Below are 22140 nucleotides of genomic sequence, written 5' to 3'. Positions count from 1 at the left end.
TAGCAACTGGACCAATACTTACAACCTGACTACAACTTATTGATAAACTAAGTGTTGTGAATAGTGTTTAGTGAGTTCAATAGGAACTGAACTAGAACTTACAGTAGACCCCTAAGCTCATGCTGATGCACCTTAGTCGAGTAAGCTGATGACGCCTAAGTCCTTCCTCTGGATGGCGATGGTGATCGTCCCAAGAGCTGGGGATGCAATGCAGACGTTGGTCAGACACAAGGAGTCGACCCCAAGACCGTCTTTAAAAAGGAAGGCCAGCACCGAACCTAGCTAAGCCGCTCGGCACAACCCTAGGTTTTTCGGAGGAGGACTTGGAAGGTATTCAGATTCCTCACACTGACCCAATGGTCATCTCGATGTGGATAGCCAATATGTCGGTAAAGAAAATACTAGTAGACGATGGATAGCCAATATGTCGGTAAAGAAAATACTAGTAGACGATGGAATTTTTGTCAATGTGGATAGCCAATAAGTCGGGGAACGGAGTCGGGGTAATCCTTTACAGCCCAGACGACTTCAAGGTAGAATATGCCATGACCCTAAATTTTGCCACCACCAACAACGAGGCCGAATACGAGGCAATGCTTTCCGGCCTCGCCTTTGCTCTAAGGCTCAGGGTGAAAAGGATCTGTGTTCATAGCGATTCCCAATTGGTGGTCAACCAGATGTCCGGGGATTATACCGCCCGAGAGCCGAGGATGGCTAAATATCTGGCTGCAGTAAGAAACCTATTAGGTCAATTTGAACGATCGTGGGTTGTCCATGTACCGAGAGAAGAGAACGCTAATGTCGATCTCCTGTCAAAGCTCGCCTTTGGAGACCTTGAGGAATTTGATAGGCCAGTCTACACCGAAGTGATGGACTCAGCATCCATTGACACGCCCTTAGGGGCCCCCGTATATCAGCAAGTGAATTGGATGACCCCTATAATGGAATATATCTGACAAGGCACCTTGCTGGACGATATGGATGAGGCCAGACGGTTAACGCGCCGAGCTGCCCACTACACCATCATCGATGGAGCCTTATACAAACGCTCGCTCTCTTTACCATTGCCCAAATGTCTGACACCAGACGAGGCCGAATCTGCGCTTCAGGAAACCTACGAAGGGACTTGTGGACAATACTTAAGAGGGAGAGCACTGGCTCTGAAGATCATCCGCCAAGGATTCTCCTGGCCTACTATTCAAAAGGACTCAGCCGAGTATGTGAAGCGGTGCAAAGCTTGCCAAAGGTTCATGCCTATTCTCAATTTGCCACCCGAGAACCTCGCTCTGATTCTGTCGCCAATTCCTTTCGATGTATGGGGAATCCACATCGTAGGTCCTTCGCCACCGTCTATTAATCAGAAGAAATGGATCATAGTAGCCGTAGACTACTTCACCAAATGGGTTGAGGCTGAAGTCGTACCCAAAATCAACGAGCTCCAAGTCGAACGCTTTGTGTGGGTCAACATCATAACTCACTTTGGCGTCCCTAAAGTATTATGGGCATACCGGACCACTTGCAAGGCAGCAACTGGCGGACACAATTCCGACTTGCATTTGGCACTGAAGCCGTAATCCCACTGGACGTCAAATTTCGTTCGTTCAAGATAGACTGCTACAAAGCCGCCACCAAAGATAACGTCGAAACCAGCTCCGAGGATAACGCCGAAAGACTAAAGCTCAACCTCGACCTAATCGAAGAAGTGGGAGACGCCGCAGCTGCGCGCATAGGCGAGCAGAAGCTCCTGCTCGCCAGATCCTATAACCGCGAGGTATGAGGCCGATCATTCTAACGCGGAGACTTAGTCCTTCGGAAAATGGAGTTTTCCCATCCGACTGACACCGCCAAGAAGTTGAGTCCTAAGTGGGAAGGCTCGTACAGAATATCCCGAGTATCGTGACCCGGCTCCTACCGCCTTGAAACCATGGAAGGTGAGCCCATCCCGAGGAGTTGGCACGTTATTAACCTCCGCGCATACTACTGGTAAAGCTAGAAGACTAACCTCGGCTCTTCTCGGCTAAAGGCCCTCCATTCGGCCCTTTGTGGCATGCTTTGTAAAAGTCTTATAAAGACACTAAACTCACCAATCAACTATGTGTAAGTCCCATGGACGGCATCATTCATATTATTTTTTAGAAGAACGGTGAGGACCGACGCCAGGACGAACATAGACCAAGGGTCTTAATCCGCTCGGCCTATACCAAACTAGCCCCCGTTGGACCCCCCATTACTAGACAGGTGAATTGGAAGGATACATGCCAAGATAGACAAGGGTAGTCCCCCAAGAGTGCGACGTCATTACTTAGTCTTAGAGGATCCGCCATGGAGCGAGACCACGTTCTCCCGAGTAGTTAAACTAAGTATCTATAAATTACCTAAAAGACTGGGAAAAAGATACGGCGGTCGACAGCTGTCCGGCCAAAGTTGATTTAGTACAGGCAACACCGCCTAGCTTGGGGTGAAGCCGAGCGAAGTGATCTGGGATAGGGACTGATCATTGCTTTTCTGGGTCCTTTTATTATGCTGATCCCATTCATAGCGACACGTAGGGCACCGCTCGAATGAGAAGTGGAGTCGTTGGTTAAGAGCCCAGTCCACCCCGGCGCCTCCCTTGTCGACTAGAGCGATGCTAAATACTTGCTAAACCCATCAAAATGACAACTGCAGAGTAAGACGCCAGTAAGAGGTACGCCTACCCTGGTGCCTCTCCTTGTTCGGGTAAAGTAAGAATCTGGAGTCCTAAAAAGGTCAAGATGTTGGTCAAGAGTTTAAGCCACGTCGAACACTTCCTTACATACAGGACCAACCCGGTAAGTCCTAAAACAAAAAAAGGTCGAGCCAAAGGTTAAGAGCTACGGCCACACCAAAGCTTCCTTGTACTTAGGCAAAGACTATAAATTTTAAAGGATGAGATCTTTGTAACGCCTAAAACAGCAAACACATATATGACGTCGGTTAATAGGCACGCCCACCCCGAGTACTTCCTTATTCATGGAAAAATCTGATAAGTCTTAAGAACAAAAGGTCAAGCCAAAGGTTATGAGCTACGGCCATGCTAATGCTTCCCTACATATAGGCCAAGATTCCAGATCTTCAAAGGATAAAATCACGACTAAGAGCCCAAGAGCCAAATCGATGATACATCCCACTCCGACAGGCAAAATTTCTCAAAGTCCAAAAGAAAAGCTGGTTAAGAAGTAACTCCAACCCAGCAATAGACGCCGACAAAGAGGTACGCCAATACTGGAACTATTCTCGTTTGGACAGCAAAAAGAGAAACTAAGACCTATGGAAACGAAAGACAAAACATCAACTAAGAGCTACAGCCACCTCGACGCTCATTTTGATAAGGCAGCATTGAAGCCTAAAAATAGCAACAAAAGTTAAGTCGTCGCCTCACCAAGATGAAGCCGATGCCCTCAACTGACCAAAACAAAGACTCAAAACAGAGCATTAAAAATAAGATGCCAGTTAAGTGCTACGGTCACACCGCCGCCAACCTTCGTTTGGACAGAACATCAAGTTAAGTCCTAAAACCAAAAAGTGAAGCCAAGTACCTTTGAAGGCTAAGCCCTCGCCTAGTGCCGAATTCTCGTTTTTTTTGGGAGAGGCATATTATAAAGAAAGGATTGCTTAAGTCAGGATTATGTCATGCAAAAATAAAGCAAAGCAACGAAAGTATGCAGCAAGATGAAGATTAAAGTTAGGCCTTAGAAGGGCCAGAATATCCAAAAAAGTAAATTACACGGCCGACAGGCCGATATCAAGGGCACACAAGCCCGAACAAATAGAAGAGCTAGTCAATGGAGTCGAAGGAAGGCAAAGCAGGAGTCCGACGAGAGAGAAACCGAGCCTCCAAAAAGAGGGACTCATTGATGGCATCTTCGTCCTCGGCCTCAAAAGCTACAACCTCGGCTGGATTCTCTACCACAAGTTCTAGGGGAGCCACGAGTTCTTGGTGCACCTCGACATCGCCACCAGTTTCATCCCTCTCCATTTCGGCCTTGAAAGGATTCCAGATCTCGCCAGCAAAAGGGAACAGGGCCCACACCTCTGCCATAGCTTGACTGAATGCCTCACCCTTATGGAAGTTCATATCCACCTCCGCGACCTTCATGGCATCCTCTCGAAAATCACTGGAGAGCTTGTATGCCTCCACAGCTTGACGGCTAGCCCGCCTCGGCCTCCTGTTAAAATCCTTGGCCCCATGCTCTAAGCTGTCCACCTTATCGAACAACGGCTCTAGCTCCTCTTCTAAATCTCAAAGCCAAGCCTGTCTCTCAGTAAGCTTCTCCCTGGTCTCCACTAGATACTCTACTACGGTCTAGTGCACCTGCTTCAGCTCTTCATGCCTCTGAAGTAGCTCATGGGTATGATCAGCAGCCTATCAGTCGAGGATCGAACCAGACCAACATAAAAAGCCGGAAGATCAAGGGTATAGTATTTTGGGAGAAACACAAGGAAGAAACTTACTAGCTTTCCATGGTTGAATGCCTCATCCACTATGGCATCCCAGTCTTTGGCCTCTAACCATGCCCGATCCTAATCAGTTACGGCCTTGGTCGCCCACTCCACACAGGGTGTATTTCATCCTCCAAAAAAATGGAGCTCAGCACATTTAAGAAGGCCTGCCACTTCGTGACAGCTTTTTTTGCAGCGGACTTTAGCCTCACCTCCTCAGCCTCGACCTCGACCTTCGACTTCACTTCCCAAGCCTCAGCGCGCGCCACAGGGACAAGGGGATGGCTCCTCTTCTTTTTAGGGACTTCGGTCGGGAGCTCATCGACTGCCTCATATATCTTCCTCTTTCCTTTATCCTTGGAAAGAGTATGGCCTCGACCGGAGAGCTCAGCGGTCTCACCCCTCTCGTCAGCAAGTATCACCCCATTAGCTGCGCAATATAAAGGACAAACAGTTAGCAATCCTCTCGGCTAGCAACCCTTGACAATTGAGTATTTCAGCACTGCCTCGGCGCCAAGACCGCCCCTAGTCAACCATCCAACTAAATTCGACCTCTGCCTAGACCCCAACATCAAAACGTGAATAAGAGTCGGATCCCATTGATGGCAGACCATGACATCGCTCTCAGCCCCGATGAGACGTCTTGAAAGCTAACAATCGGCAAAACTCCTGAACTGCCTCTTAAGAACCAAGCCCATGGAGTTAGGATCCCAGAAAGGAGCCCCTCAAGTTTTCGGCTTCATTCTTAAAAGAAGTCTCGGAGCTCGAACAACCATCATTTATGGTATAATCATGAGTCCAGCAAAACCACGGAGTCGTACCTGTTAGCAATGTAGCTTCTCGAGCCCTCATAGAAAGACGCCAGCAACTTCGATTGTAAGGCCACATCCCTAAGTTACGGCTGGAGCCGAACGACCGATAAGTGGCCAGAGCATAGTCATCCTCCTCCCTCCTTGCTTCGACAGTCTAAACACGCCGAAGGTAGCGCTGTCGCTAAAGCGGGTCTCTCAATTCTTGATTAGGCAACGATCTATTTGAAGATGGCCTATTTGATTGGCTGGACTGACGTTGAGACATGACTGCAACAAGAGAAGAAGAGAAGGGAAAGCCGAGAAGAAGAAAATTAAAAGCAATCTGAGATGTGAAGATGTTTTCTCTCTCTTTCACTTTCTCTCACTAGCAAAGACGACAACCGAAATTCTAAGAAAGAAGAAGGAAATGGCGTTGGAGGATTATATTTATAGCAATAGTCGGGGTCATGATGAAATAACGAAGATCAAGAGTCCGAAGACTAAGAGATGCCTCAGTTCAGTGAATGCTCGTCACGTCAACTAGGCATACACTGACATTCTCCCGTTTATCGAACAAACCCTTGCCTACTCAAAAAAAACGGCTAAGGGAAACGTATCTTCAAACCGCCTCATTAATAATAATTGGGCAATAACCATCGGACTTCCCAAAAAGCATCTCTAAAGAAGTCCTTTCACATTGAAGAAGACGGACAGTCTTCTCCTCAGAATGGACAAGGAAAAAATTCAGAATTTGAAGCCCCAAGACCGGCTCCTTCCCAAGAGAAGTCGACTGAAGCCGAAGACTAAGATCTCTAAGCTGACAGAGGCTTGGGGGGAATTTTAATCGAGGCAAGGCCAAGACTTATGCCAAACCGACACTACTAAAGGATACGGCTCCAGGCTTGAACGAGGCCCACGAGTCCAATAAAAACCCACGACGAGCTGTATTTCTTCCACGAGATCGTACGCTCTCCCGCTAGAAAGGGAGCAAAAGATACGGTATGTGGCTTTTAGGTAATTTGGATCGTGCCGTTGTAGGTTCCTCCGGCTTAGGATCAGCCAGGTACGTGCAGCGGCTCCATCCCTTTTGTGAGGCTACGCGCTCGAGGCACGGACACTGTCGGCCTCGCCCTCCTGAAGAGGCCGAAGCGCCCAAAGCCGAGGTGAACAACGGCCTCACAACTGTACAGGTCGGCTTCATCACTGACAGTCCAAGTCAACCTTAAAGGTCTCCCCTATATAAATACCCTTCTCAGATATCAGAGTAAGCCAAGACTTAAGCTAAGAGACACACAAGAGACATAAGGGAACTTACACTCTCTCTTTAGAAGCAGGATCATTCCCTCACTAGATTTGAGATCCACCACATTGTCGCTCGGCTTCGTGGTGAGCCTCGTAGGCCTGGATAGACCGTAAACGCTTAAATACTTCTCATCCCCCATTATGTCCTAAGTCCACAACCTTAAGCCGAAGACTGATCGGATAGAGGCGCGTGCTCCTCACCTCTACTACGTTTCGAGCCCCATCAAAACAATGTCTAATGAACAGATCCCGATCTTGTTTCCTTAATTAGCTTTATGAATCATCGATCACAACTTGCTCTTTTATAGGTGTTGTTAGTCTTGCGTGTCACTTCATTTTCTTGAAGAAGGAATCACTTGTGAATTCAATTCTTGATTTGATTGATCCTTGTTCCGATTTTGATTTGCCCATAGATATAAAATGGGATTTATTTTGTTTCCCTTTTTAATTGTATCATGATTGTGTTTCCTTTAACATAATGCGCCTTCATATGTCTTGATGCTTGAGGAACACGTCTTTGATTATCACCCTTTGATCACGACACGTCATCTATCTTGACAATTCTTATGATGTACCGTTTAATTAAGTTTTATATCTCATCTATCTCATATATATTTTTCTAAAACGGACTATCATAATGTTTATTTCTAAAATAACCTAAGGTCAAAAGATGACAATTTAATTATCAAGACAACTAATGTCTTGATGTATCTACAGAATATTTAGTTTCGAGTGTATTCTTCCTCTCAGTCGCGCGTATGTAATGTCTGGACCAGAAGGTACTGGATTCAATTTTGTTTCCTTTTCTGCAATGCTTTTTGTTTCCTTATGTACCGTATAATCTTAGAAATCTTCCCATATCTTTGAATCTTGGAGATGCTTGGCCTTCACACAATAATTTTTTTTATGTCTTAGACATTCAAGACTTGCACCATTAATCATTTATGTCGATCTTACCACCTTAACAATCCTAATGTTTCTTTAAGGAGTCAATGTTGACCATTGAATCATACATATTGGCAATCCTTTCGTGGTTTCTTTTCCTTAATTAAAAGACGCATACAATTTTATTTATATTAAAAAGTGATAATATATTTATACATATATAAATAATCATTCATGCATGTATCTAGGATTATGCGTGGAGTCATTTGGCTCTAGGACTTATTTGAGAAAATAGAAGAATGTAATACGGATTCTTATTGGTCAGGAGAAGTTCCGCAAGATTCGAGTGGAAGACTAGAATCAGTGTGATTTATTGTTGGGATACTGAGAGCGTTAATATTAATGGTATGTTTTTTTGTTTCTAATTGCCGTGTGATTTATTGTTTCCGTTTTCCTCATGATTGTTTACTGGTATGGTTTTGTCTTGATGGATTTTGTTGTTTGGATCGCTCCATGATGATCGTTGAAGTTGTTGCTCCCAGTTTTCACTTCCTTGTTAGATGTCTTATTGGTCGTCCTTTGTTGCGATGGGTCATTATAGCAGATGGCCTCATTCTTCTTGTTGGAAAAAGATGTAAAGTCTTGTTGAAAATAATAACCAAATTTTCTTTTCCTACATTATGGTTACAAATGCTCGCATGTAATTGATAGAACCATGACTCTACACATTGAATCGGTCATGTAATATTTTCGAGAGTTTGTTTGTGGACAACGATCTCCCATCTCGTACGATTCTTCATAACATAAGGCTAAAAATTTCATCTGGAAGATCGGAGATAGACGACACTTACAAAATTGAGCACATTTAATTTTTTCAATAAAATTAACCATCAAATTTAACTCGTCTGTAGCACACATTTTATCGGATAAAACTGAAATCACAACTGCATAATTGACTGCTTCAAAGGTGAAAACACAACTTAAGTTAATTTAGACAATTTTATAAATTCCAGCTGCATCCATTGACAAATATATTGGTATGCTAAATTTTGATTTTGATAATAAAACTACAGTTTGCTGTGCAGATGAATCGAAAATGATCTCACGCGAAAACCAGGCAAGCAATTACTCCCTTCATCTCTTAATACATGATTTTTAAGATATTGGTGCAAAATAACAAAGTGAAAATAGAAAATACAACATATTTTAATCTAAATTACGTATGAAAGTCATCATTTTTTAGATAAATAAAAAATCTAAAAAATTATGTATGGAATGATGGAGGTAGTAATATTTTTGGCTCCTCCTTCAATTGAATTATCATTTTGATTATCATTTTGATCATTTATTTATTTTTATAAAAGAGACACTGAATTATTATTATTAGATATTTGAATGAAAGTCACAAAGTAATCGAGCTAATTTGCGTCTCCTGATTAATAATTTCGGATAAAAATCTTAACTCTCTAAACTAAATAAAAATCGTAGATATTATAAAATAGGATCATACGTAAATTAATTCCAAGTGAAATTATAAAAAAAAGTCAAAAGATATAGACATAAAATAATGCCACTAGAATTTAGAGTTGTGAGCATTGTACAATACATGACATCATAAACAGTCTATTTGAGAGCAAAATAACACCATACATTGACTCGGAAACTCCAATCTGCTAGAGAAACTCAAGCTACAACAACTCTAAATTAGATCATAAATTCACTAACTTCAAGCTAAAAAAACTCCAATCTGCTTCACATAAAACTCAGCAACCCACAAAATATGAAAACCTTCACGATATTCATATAGCAAAATTCTTATACTCCACTTTAAACTCTTGCTTGTCATCAAAGCAATCTTGATCGATCAGGCGAGTATACATCGCGACAGAACTCAATAATCATAAACAAAATAGCAAAACTAGAGGTTTCAAATTACCTAAGTACATACAATTAGGGACTGAACTACAGTCAATTTGGACCTACCTAAACTTTTGAAAAAAAAAATTAAATTACTAATAAAATGTATGTATCGCTTTTGTATTCATAAGTCGACATGAACATAACTTGGCTCATCCGTGTCTTATTGAATTTTACACTTTTATTAGCGTGTAAAGTATGCAATCTTTTTACCTAAATTAAATGGAATTTTTATTTTATTTTATTTTTGACATTTTTATAAATTTTTTATCGGCACAATCCGAAATATATTCCTAACTTCATCCCTGCATATACATCGAAACCCTCTTGTAAGTAGTCTTGTCAAAACTGCAACTTCAGTATTTTAAGCAACTGCATATACATCCGAAATATATTCCTAACGTCCACTTTTGCTTCCTTTCTTTTTACACACATTTCTAACTTCCTCCGTTCAACAAAATTGTCAGCTAATTAATTATCCGTCTCTTGTTTAAATTGGGCTCAAATTCAAATGTTTCTCATAAAAATCATGAAACATTAATCAACTTCAATAAAAACAGTAGAGAAAAATCTACATCTAATTCGCCTACGACATAAGTTTATCAAGTTAGCCATAAGCTAAGCAAGAATATTACAAAATTGAATTACATTTCTTTGATTTTTTCGAATTAATAATTTAATGGACCGACTAAATAAAGACGAGCAAGTGGGTATACAGTATACACTACAATCGTGTGAAGAATATAATAAAATTAAACCAAAGTCTACTTATATACTCTCTCTCTTTTTCAATCTTCTTTGAAACTATCAAGATGAACACATGACTATGTGTAGTGGACCAATTTGCAAGCTAAGCGGCCAGAGAATTTTGTAGCTCTTTCTTTCCAAACAACTTTGATGGTTTCGATAAATGATGATGGTACGTATGCAAGACGATGTTTATATAAAATTTAGTAATTAATAATAATATAGCTTTTCTTGGCTCTGAAATTTATGTCCAGTAATTTTGGGTCGTCGTGATGAGAGCTAAATTCACATTACTATAGTATTAATATTTTAATAGGCACTAACTTCCATTTTGTGTATAGTACTTTATATTACATGAGCAAATCCCAAGTCTTCTTCGTACGTACAATCCTAAACCCGTTGACAAGTTCTTTTTAATTTCGTTACAAATATGTGGTACATATATTAGGATGTCAATGACAATGGACAATCGTTTCGTTTAGCTCATTATGTTTAAGAATTAATGGGATAGAACGATGTAAGATTGCATCGTATCCGATTGTCGATCTTAGTATATCTAATAAAATCCCTTTTTGATCTTAATAAAAATGACAATAAGACATATTTAGTAATTTCGTTTTAATCCTACATTATATATGTTACAATTTTTTTCGAATAAAGAAAAATAAAGAAGCAAGAATTATGGACGAAGCCAATAGCTAGACACTCAAACATGTGCAAATTAGTATATGTAGGGTAAGGGACACGCCCATTTTTTCTTTAGAAGGACGACCCATTTGTTTCCGTAGATCATTTGTTGTACCATTCGTTCCATTCCATTAGAAAAAGAAAAACAAAAGCAATCAGGAGACTAGAGATATAAAAACACGAAACGAACGTAATTGGAATTTAGAAATCGAATTATCGTAGATTAACACGATTAAATTTGGCCACTAATTTCATACTTAATTTTATCCTCCTTTAAAATAAAAAAATAATAATCTGATAGCTTACTGAACTCTAAATAGCTTACTGATTTTGTTCTTTCTCTATAAAACTCAACAGTAAAAAAAAAAAAAGATTTAAAAATATCCTAATATTTGATGGCTTATATTTATCAAACTATCAATAATAATCAAGTAGATACTAGATAGTAATATAAAATGCTACCATAATATATATAAGTATTCTGTCAAGCAATAACCTTTGATTAGTTATTAATAAATTAAACAACCTTCTTTCCCGTAACTTTTTACCCGTTCTTATGGGTAAAATTTTTGCATTTTCTTTCAAAATTAAAGAAACTACAAATTAAATCAAAATTGATAATTGAAAACATCAGAATTAGGAAAAAAAAAAAAAAAAAACAGAAGAAATTAAAGTAACTACACTTCGTTGTTAATTTAAAGAAAGAAAATAAAAAAAAAAAGTAGGAAAGATCGGACGCTAATTAAATTAACTCTATGGACTAATTAACCAAAACATTCCCACAACTAGATGATATGACCAAAATTGTTGCTAGTATGGTGATGAATTAGGTACTCATCACCGCCGTCCGATACACCGTAAAGTGGACTATGACCGAGAAACGGTGGTTGTCTTGCCCTTTGCATTTCCTTCTGTCTCCTTAGCTCCACCACTTTCCGATGCGAATTGGAGTGTTTTGCCGAAATAAAAGTCGGGCTAGCTGCGGGTCGATACTCGGGGACTAACCTCCCCGACTTATACCTCACCCCGCAGGCATTACACAACGTCTTCGGGCCCATAGGCCCAGTGCGCCACTGCGGAGTCTTCTCCGACGCGCAATGTAGGCATTTACGACCCGTGGACTCCGAATTCGGGTTCAAGTTGTCTTGCTTGTTGGACAATTCGGGATTAGGATTAGGCGATACGTGTAAGAGTCGGGTCGACCAGTCACATGGTGCAGCACGTGACCGCTTGGACCGAGCCTTTCCCGGGAGTGGAGTGTCGGGGCTGAAAATGGGGTGGTGAGGGTTAGCGGGTTCGGGTCGGGTTGATGAAGAGGAGGATTCGGGAGTGGGTGGTTTGGATCCGGATAGAATTTGGTAGTTTGTTTGAAGGTTTTGGTCGTTTGAGAATGAGTCCTCCACAAAATTGGACAGCCATTCAAGCTCAGCCATGTCATCATACTGTTAATTAAGAAATTAACACAATGTTATTATTATTATATTAATTAAGAATTTTTAGACGAAATAATGTATGTAATTAAGAGAAATTAATTACCGGCACGCAAAACTCGCCGGTGAGCTGGGAGTCGGCGAAGCTCCGGCAGCTTAAAGGATAGTTATAATTACTGAATTGATCGGAAATGGAGGAATTCCCGGTGACGGTGGAAGAATCAGCGGAATTCCCGGTCACATTGTCGAAAAAACCGTCGCTCATCATCGCATCGTCGTTTGAGAAGTCCAAGAGGTCGTCGACGGCGAAGTTGTCGCCTGTTTTTTGCTCGGAGAAGTATCCACCGACACAAAATTCCGGTACCTCCATTTGATATATTAAGTGTATGTATGTATTAATGTATAGTGAGAGATTTTCAGAGAAAAAGTTGTGTGTGGAGAGAGACGCAAGGAGTGGCTTTTGAGGAGTAAAGGGAGGGGTAAAAGTGTAATATCGGATAATTAAAGGGCATCTTTTTACGTGCTATTTTAATGATTAATTAATTAATTGGATTTTGTTTTTCTGTATTTGCGTGTATTTTATTATTCAGTTGTGCATAAAATAAAAAATTAATTATTCATACTTATGAGTTGAGTGATTAACCTAAAACTATAAATGAAGTTGTGGAGCGTGACCTCGTCACTGGATTAAAGTCAATGTTCTCTATTCGATTTTTCTTTTCATGAGAAATATTTCCACCGTCTTCCACTAAATATTTTTTTAATTTTTTAATTAAATTCGTTCGAAAATTATTGTATCTAAATAATATTAATAATTAAATATATTTATTTTTAAATATAATTAAAAATATAAAAGGATATATATTTAAAGACGGGATAGTATTATGTTCGATATGAAAACAAAAATGTACAAAATCCGTTTATTTTATTTTTTATTTTGTGTACAAAATCCCTTTATTAATGCAAGGGGATAATTCAATTCAAGATACACATTACTTCATTCATATAAAATATATAATATTTTAAATTTTTTTATAAATATATATATAAATATAAATTTAAAATTATAAGATTTCGTGTATTTTAATATGGAAAATATTCATTTTGACTTAGTATCACTATCGATAAACTTATCCAGTGGTCCTTTGTGGTGTGATCACGCAATTAGTTACATATGCAATTACTACATCTCGCTCACACATTACACGATACATGAAATTTTGTATTTTTTAATATATATGTATTGTGAGACTGAAAATGCAGTATAATATATATAATTTTATATATTTAGATTTATTATCTCGTATGTAGTCCAACATATTCTAGTTGGTCTATTCCTAAAAAATTGAAATGTGGCTATATATATTTATAGACTAATAGTATGTATAGTCCAATGAAAGAGATTAAGGGATAAATTATAGATAGAATCATGACTACACTAAGGAGGAATTTTTTTGAATTCTCAAGACTCAATTCACTTCAACCAAACCCAAATCCAACTAAATTAAGATGAATCAATAAAACCTACTTACTAATTAAAAACTAATCTTAAGCTGGTTCATTTGAACACAATCTAATCGATTCTTGTTTAATTATGAAAACGATCTAGCCTTAAAAGTAATCCGATAAGTAATACTGTACTTACTATATCAGGCCGGGTTGTTTCTTCATAACTATACTATCGTTGCATGTGTCGTTATGACATAAATGTGGAATCATCGGAGACACTAATTAAAATATACAGGTAATAATGTGAATTTTAATTTAATTTTATGAGTTTATTTTTTTAATCTAAATGTTTAAAACCCTAAGCTGTTTGCAGGTTTTGTCGCTGTGATTCTCCATTAGTGTCCAAGTTTACAGCCGGATTCCTCTGCTCTTTAATAATTTTACTTCTCGAAGTCTGTGTTTTTTTAATATTTAAATGCAATTTAATCTTTAACTCAACTAAAAATTGTAATCTTACCCTAAAATATATGACCTTGTGTTATATATTCGTCACCCACGTTTAAGCACGATGTTTACAGCTAACCTTAATCCAATTTAACGTCCTTGATCACTTTCACATGGTTTTCTGTGACGTTATTTTCATCTTTAATTAACCTCTCTTTATATTTATTTCTTAAAAAAGAAAAATTACATTCAAATGTACACATATAAGAAACTTCAATAAACATAGTCATACTTCTCAATCCTTTTCTTTATATATATACCTAATACAAGTTGACTTCAATAATTCTTAGAGTCTACTCCCCTAAAATCAATTATTCCACTTCCTCACGCAAAAAGAAATGTCTTTGTATTCGTCTTATTTCACGTATAAAATTCTTTTCTTCTCCAGGAGATATATGGTATGTTCCTCTCGTTGTACGGAGTGAAATGAGACGAGGGAAAAAACCCTTAAGGGAAGAAATTAATCTAGCTATAGTATTACGTACGTGGTTGAAAATTTTTATTAAGGTAAAGTGGAGGAAGAATAGATTAATCGACACAAATTGTTAATGCCATTTTTATTTAAAAGGGTACAGATAGAGTCAGAACTCAGATGGGTCGAGTTATTATTATTCGATGCTAATCCCAATGTATGTGGCTGAGTTAATGTTAATTAACCAATCGTAAAACGGATAACCTCGTATATATTACTAAAGTTTTTACAATTGTAAGAGGACCATACTGTTTTGTTTTGAATATATATATATTCCCTCCATCAGAAGTAAAGTTTAAACTTCCGACCCTCAGAAAAAAATAAAAGTTTTAACTTCCGGCATGTAACCCTTCAAGATAGTTAAGAAAATGACGCTTGCTAAATGCACACCATCTTGAGTGCAAACCAGGCATACTGTACGTGTGATTTGTCAATAATACCCTCAACTTTATAAGTATTGTGGTCATTTGAGTGATATTCTGGTCATTTTCCCCCGATGTGCATGGTATACATACAAAATAGCGTGCGTTTAGGGTTTTTTTTCCTTTCATAGTGAAAGTAAGGGACAAAAGAAAAAGGATAAGGAAAAAAAAGCTTTATTAGTAGTAATACTTAGTAGTTAGGTTTAGATTAGTGGCAACTTAATCAACTTTATTGATTAAATTCTGAAGGCTTAGTGGGGACAAATAATCACGTGACAAAGGTGGTGGTTCTGTCAGCAATCATGTGAGTTTTTTCTTCTTTTAAAACCCTTAATTGAGTTTTTAGGTCAAAATTCTACCTCAATTATTTGGAAATTTAATTAGTAAAATATACTTAGTTGATGAAATATCAAAGAAGGAGAGGTCATGTGGATGGCATGTAAACCTCCCTAGCTCGTGCTATTTCGAATTTAATTTTGTTTCGAGTTCGTGTTGGGTATGATCAAACTATTAGCTAAGTTTTTATAAATTATGATTAAACCTCAATCATGGAAGGTTATTGTTTGACAAAAACATGCACGAGTTGATCCACTAATTTCGTTTGATGCATGTACATAGCCTCGTCTACTAGTTTTTTTTTTTTTTTTTTTTTTGAAATGAATAACTGAAATAATAATGTCAAGATAAGTAATATGAATGGGTATTAATTTAGGTTTTATTTTAGTTCTACAATTTGGAGAAGACACATTTCGCATCATAACGCTAAACCTTATGGCCCAAGTGGCTCAACCCAAGTTTGTTGTAATCTTTTTCTCCCATGTAAACATAACCTATAATATGTGGTTTCCATCCCCGATATGGTTTTACAATGTAGACGGATATTAGACGTCTCGGGAGCTGTTTCTTGGCTGGCGAAAAATGATACGTTTTAAAAATGTTCGAATCTTATGAACGGTTAGAAGAATTTTTCAATTTATTACGATTATAAATTTTATTGTATTTTATTAACGAATAATAATTTGAAATATGTCTATTTATTAATTTAACTGTATTTTTTAATATGTACACTATATATCGGAATATTTAATTGTGGATTGAAAAGGTTGAATTTTACTAAACTTTTAAAATTATATGAATATGATAATTTACTTTGTTTTTAAGTTTTTTATTCAGTATTTTTTCAATGATTATATTTTGAATAATTTTAATAATTATCGTCCCATCCTTATTTTAGTATTTATCATTGCCGATTCCCAGCCCACATCCGTATAATATGCAACATAACACTCGCCACTACTTAAATTTCTGTATCCGAATGTGAATTTGGAGAAATAAATTTAAATCTTTCGGTAGAATATATATATATATATATTTCAGGATGAAATACAAACACTTTGATATGAAAGAATAATAAGAAAACGTATATTTTTGTCCTTCACGTTTTACCTATAATATATTTTTAGTTCTTTACGTTTTTTTATTAGTCTAAAAACTTTTTACGTTTTCTGCTAGTGATCAAAAATACCCTTCTGTCATTAATTTCACCTGAATGGCATCTATATGGTGTTCCGTGGTGCCAACTCAGGCCTACTCAGCTTATGGACTCATTTAATTGCGACTTGTGTCAGTGGCACGTCACAAAAATTTTGCCACATCACGAAATTATTGCAAAGAAAATGTGGATTTTTTATGTGTCAAATTTTTTTATGAGACAGATGATACGTGTACAAATATATTAGTCTGTTAACTGACTAAGCGTCACATGTGCAAAATTAACGGTGGAAGGATATTTTTAATAGCTAATAGAAAATGTGAAGTTTTTTAGACTAACGAAAAAATGTAAGGGACGGAAAAGATGTTAGTGAGGAAACGTTACTTTCGTTTTCTCAAACAGGAATATACTAAACTTGGAATTCGACAAATATTTCTGATTAGATAATCTCATCTCAACCGCAATGACTTTTTTGGTTTCTCTCTTATCCTCTTTTCCTAATTTTCTTCCATACATTACATTCAAAACCTATCTTATCATAATCTTATCTCTAAATCAATTCTCTAATCGCAATTAAACGACGCTAAAAGTAATAGTCCTCCAAAGTTTGTATTACGGAGGAGAGAAGAGGTTACGGGATGAGTAACGTGGTCAAGGCATAGTACACCACGATATATTTTGTTGGTTTCTCCTTATTCTTATCAAAACTTGCATCATATAATCCCATGTCATAGCTTCAATTTTTATTTTTCTAATTACCAAGCTGAGTACGTACTGACGAGTAACAACTTCGTAAGTTCAAATTGAAAATTCCTAGTGATTTTTTATTCATCCTACCATGGCTTTGCTTCAGTGGAAGCAAGAGAATCCTTCCGATCATATATATGTACTCTTTACAGGCATTTTCCTAGCGATTCTGATGAAATATCTTCTCACAAAATCAAAAAGTTGTAGGAAACTCAAACTCCCACCAGGTCCTAGGAAGTTTCCAATCATTGGCAACCTTCATCACCTACTTGATAGCTCATCAACCCACTTGACTTTACATAATATTGGCGACAAGTACGGCCCAATCTTCTACTTGCAGCTCGGCCAGATCCCCACAGTTGTCATTTCGTCAGCAAGATTAGCTGAGGAAATCATGAAAACTCACGATCTTGCTACGTGTAGTCGTCCACGGCTATTCTCAGCCAAGTACTTATTCTTCAACTGTGCCGAGGTAGCTTTCTCCCCCTACGGCGTTTACTGGAGGGGCGTCCGTAAAATCTGCACGCTCGAGTTACTAAGTGCTAAACGAGTGCAATCGTTTAGCTTTATTCGAGAACAAGAGGTTGCACATCTTGTTTCTAGAATCGTGCAATCTTATCCTGGGACGACTAACCTTTCAAAGATTATTGGACTTTACGCAAATGATACAATATGCAGAATGGCATTAGGGAGAGATTACTCTGGAGGAGGCGATTATGATCGACATGGATTCCAAAGTATGCTCGAAGATTATCAAGAATTGGTTGGAGGATTTAGTATTGGCGAATTCTTTCCTTCCATGGAGTTTGTATGCACCTTAACTGGCTTCAAATCAAAACTCCAGCAGACGTTCAGACGTTTTGACAAGTTTTTCGACGAGGTCATTGATGAGCATCTAAAGAATAATTCTCAAGGAGAAAAGAAGCAAAAGGATCTTGTGGATGTGTTACTTGATATACAAAAGAATGGATCTACTGATGTGTCCCTAACTATGGATAGTGTCAAAGGCATAATAATGGTCAGTACATCTATATTCCTTTAATTAGGAACTTATATATATACAATTACACATACAATTCACGTTACGTGTTGTGATGCTTAAAATCAGCCAGTGAAATTACCCTAGCAACAAATGATTAGACTAATATGATTAATGTGTGCAGGACATGTTTGTTGCAGGAACTGACACGACATTCATAACTCTCGATTGGGGAATGACAGAGCTTCTAATGAATCCCCGAGTAATGCAGAAGGCACAAAATGAAGTACGAAGCATTCTTCAAGATAGACGAGTTGTGGAGGAGAGTGATCTGCCTCATTTCCAATACATGCAAGCAGTGATCAAAGAGACTCTCCGATTGCATCCTCCGGCACCAGTCTTACTCCCGAGAGAATCGACGCAAGACCTTAAAATCGACGGATACGATATCCCGGCTAAAACACGGATTTATATAAATGCACGAAAAATAGGGAGGGATCCAATATCATGGAAAAATCCTGATACGTTCGAACCAGAACGATTTATAGATAGCGGTATCAACTACAAAGGGCAGAATTTTGAGCTGATACCTTTTGGAGCTGGCAGAAGAAAATGTCCTGGGATCACCTTTGGAGAAGCTAACATTGAGCTTGCTCTTGCTCAACTTCTCCACAGCTTTGATTGGGAACTTCCCCATGGCATTAGCCCTAAAGATTTGGATCTCAAAGAAGTATTTGGCATCACAATGCACAGAATTGAAAATCTTAAAGTCATCGCAAAACCACACTTTTCCTAGATCATCGATATAAACGCATGCACTTTGGGTCGCTCATCCTCGTCAAAATATTTCGAGTCACCGTAAGATAAATAAGAAGACTGAAAGTTTATAGTAAATCAATGGTCCCCCTTTTCAATTCTGCGATGAATGTAGAGCAAAGTTGTTTGTTTCATTTACGAAACTGAAATTCTGGTGAATTGTTTCCCTCAAATAAATGAAAGAAAGGGATTAATTTTCTCCTAGGTTTTCAAAAAAGGAATCAAAGATTTATAAACCTGGAGTCAAATTTAATATAGTGCACGCTATAACTTACAGCAATTCCTTGAAGGAAGCTAATCTGAATGATGAGATGTTTTATTCGCAAACAGTCGTTACAATGCGAGTCTGATAATGAGAATGTGAAAAATGTCATTCCAATAGCACCAAACTGCATTGGTAACTTATAGCTGGACTAAAACCACAAAACAATACTCCAAAATAGATGGGCAAATAGATACATTCATGCCGATAAGATAATTGCAAAATAAACAACAAAAATTATACGTTCAAATAAAACCAGCACAAGCACTTCTGAAGGATTAAACATAGTAAAAGAAAAAAGGTCTAATAAGAACATGTATAAAGATCCAAACAGTCTAGTTGTCGACATAAGGAAAAAAGAGAGTTTAATAACTATATATCGTTATCAATCATCTAGGAATCAACTGTTGTAACCTGTTGCCACTCGCCATCGACAGATTCTTTCCACAAAGTGACATTGTTGCTTCCATCAGCCACAGCCAACAAGTTTCCAGTCAACGACCATGATACCCTCCAAACAGGGACCTTGAAATCATTCAGAACTTTACCTTCCCACTGATCTCCTTCCTTTGCCACTGTCCATATTATGACTTTCCCATCCTGAGATGCGCTCGCGATTGTAGATTTCGGAAGTCCCAAGTTTGGGGCCCAAGCAACATCTCTAACCCAATCGGTATGCATTTGGAGAGCCGGGAAACAGTCCATCTTCCAAATCCCATTGTAGAGCTTCCACACCTTAACGGTGTTATCGCAACCTCCGGAGCAGAGCTTCTGAACAGGGTCGAGCAAGCCGGAGCCGACTAGAGCGCCGGGAGCCATCGATGGGGCCCAGGAAACAGAAGTGACGCCGACTGGATGAGCTTGGTCGATCCTGGAGGTGTCCCAACCACCGTCAGCTCTGGCAGTGAAAACGGAAATGTTGCCATCGGACGAGCCACAGGCCAGACAGAGTCCCAACTCGTGAGGTGCCCAAGCAATTGAATTCACGGATGATTTGTGATCGTCGAAAACATGAGCTTGGGTCCATTCATTCTGATTACCTTCCTTCCAGATAATAACACGACCATCATAAGAACATGAAGCAAGAAGAGACCCGAATTTGGGGTGAGCCCAAGCCACCTGCCAAACAGGTCCTTGGTGACCGGTCAGAGTTGCGAGATGCTGAGATGAAGCATTGCTCACGCCAGTAATCTTGATAGTCTGATCCGATGAGGCAGTAGCCAAACGCTTACCGTAGTAATCCATGACAACATCATGGACAGTGTCTTGGTGACCAGATTCAATCTTTAGAGCAGGCATATTGCCTAATCGATAATCTATAAGAGTTCCCTCCTTTCAACGTACCCCTACACAAAACAACTCCAAATCATTCACACAGCGAAGGGAGAATCCCAAATTATATCATTATTACAATCGAATATAAAACCTAATCCGCACACAATAGCAATTGGAAAATTTTTCTCAGCGACAGAACATAGTAGATCCATAAGAAAACGCAGATCATCTAATTTGAAAATTACAAATCGAAATAAACAAAACGAATATCATCCGATGACAGCAACGTAATAATTCAATAAAAGCTGGATCGTATTAAATACTGAGATCGAAAGTGGTATCACCACACAAATTTTCAAAATTGTAGAGAAGGGAAAGTAAGAAAAACCTGGTAGAGACGAAGAACGCAAACGGTCCGGTTACACGAGCAAGTTTAGCAGCAGAGCAGATCTACGAACGAGAAAATATGACTTAAAACGTTTATGCAATGTCGATTAATTGATTCAAGGACGCTTATTCATACAACTGAGAACATGTGTGTTGGGCCGACATCTTAAATAGGATGGATATATGGGCCTAGGTTTAAATTATATGGGCTGGATTACTTTATTTTTCGCGCAAAAGATACGATATAGTAAACTATTTTTTCCTACAATGTTTCTTTTCTTTTTTAAATTATAATCCTACGTGAATTTATGAGATTTCATAAATTTAAATTAAAAAAAATTCGTTTTCATAAACTCATCTTCAAACATAATTATAATTATAAAAAATAAGATGAAATATTTTAATTCCCAAAATAAAGCATAATATATGTTCACTTCTTTTAGTTCACAATTAATTTCGCCCCTCTACTTTTATAAATTAATATATAATTATCCCTTCATACTTAACAACGTTAAAAGATTATAATTATTTATTATACTCTCAGTTATTGAGTCAATTGTTTAAGAAGAGTATTATTGGGAATTTTTAAATTGACATCATCATTTGTAGATGAAAATTGACTGATAACTAACAAAAAGATAATCATATATTATTTTGTAAAAGTAGGGACGGAATTAATTATGGAACTAAAAAGAGGGTGATCATATATTATGCTTTATTTTGAGGATTAAAATATTTCACCCTAAAAAATAAAATATTCTTAAAATTATAATTAATAACCAAATGTATGAGGAATGATTGTGAAGATAGATAGTGAAATTGGTGCATCTAGATATAAGAGATAAACATAATTAATGTACTTTAAATTTGTCAAATTTACATCTAATTTGAAACAAAAAATTATGTTTTTATTTACATCTAATTTACACGAAAATAGTATATTTTTTTACTGTCACGACATCACCTCTCAAAATATACATCCATCTTGCACATCAAGATATGAGCAATTAATGATTATATCTCTTCTTCATTTTTTAGGTAAGAAGTTTGAGTGATACGTCCTTATAATAATAATTTAATAAAAAAATACTAATATAATTTCCAGTTCTATCTTA

At 37.9% G+C, this 22140-nt stretch overlaps 4 protein-coding genes across 4 annotated transcripts; 2 read left to right on the top strand and 2 right to left on the bottom strand.

Annotated features, from left to right (window-relative positions):
- The first annotated feature begins 452 nt into the window (after nucleotides 1–452).
- Nucleotides 453–956, top strand: LOC139884965 (uncharacterized). The gene has a single exon (XM_071868923.1). The coding sequence runs from the start codon at nucleotides 453–455 to the stop codon at nucleotides 954–956; it is 504 nt and encodes a 167-aa protein (XP_071725024.1).
- A 10619-nt stretch (nucleotides 957–11575) lies between these two features.
- LOC139884968 (GATA transcription factor 4-like) lies at nucleotides 11576–12590 on the bottom strand. The gene is made up of 2 exons (XM_071868926.1): nucleotides 12327–12590; nucleotides 11576–12232 (listed from the first exon to the last, which is right to left on the bottom strand). The coding sequence occupies exons 1-2, from the start codon at nucleotides 12588–12590 to the stop codon at nucleotides 11576–11578; spliced, it is 921 nt and encodes a 306-aa protein (XP_071725027.1).
- Nucleotides 12591–17397: 4807 nt separating this feature from the next.
- LOC139884966 (cytochrome P450 71AP13-like) lies at nucleotides 17398–19081 on the top strand. Its single transcript, XM_071868924.1, has 2 exons — nucleotides 17398–18324; nucleotides 18470–19081. The coding sequence occupies exons 1-2, from the start codon at nucleotides 17398–17400 to the stop codon at nucleotides 19079–19081; spliced, it is 1539 nt and encodes a 512-aa protein (XP_071725025.1).
- A 675-nt stretch (nucleotides 19082–19756) lies between these two features.
- LOC139884967 (protein transport protein SEC13 homolog B) lies at nucleotides 19757–20662 on the bottom strand. The gene has a single exon (XM_071868925.1). The coding sequence runs from the start codon at nucleotides 20660–20662 to the stop codon at nucleotides 19757–19759; it is 906 nt and encodes a 301-aa protein (XP_071725026.1).
- Between the last annotated feature and the right edge of the window lie 1478 nt (nucleotides 20663–22140).

Source organism: Rutidosis leptorrhynchoides, unplaced genomic scaffold (genome assembly GCF_046630445.1).
Source record: "Rutidosis leptorrhynchoides isolate AG116_Rl617_1_P2 unplaced genomic scaffold, CSIRO_AGI_Rlap_v1 contig633, whole genome shotgun sequence".
Taxonomy (NCBI): domain Eukaryota; kingdom Viridiplantae; phylum Streptophyta; class Magnoliopsida; order Asterales; family Asteraceae; genus Rutidosis; species Rutidosis leptorrhynchoides.
Note: the sequence above shows the minus strand (reverse complement) of the source record. Positions and strands in the feature narration are given on the sequence as shown.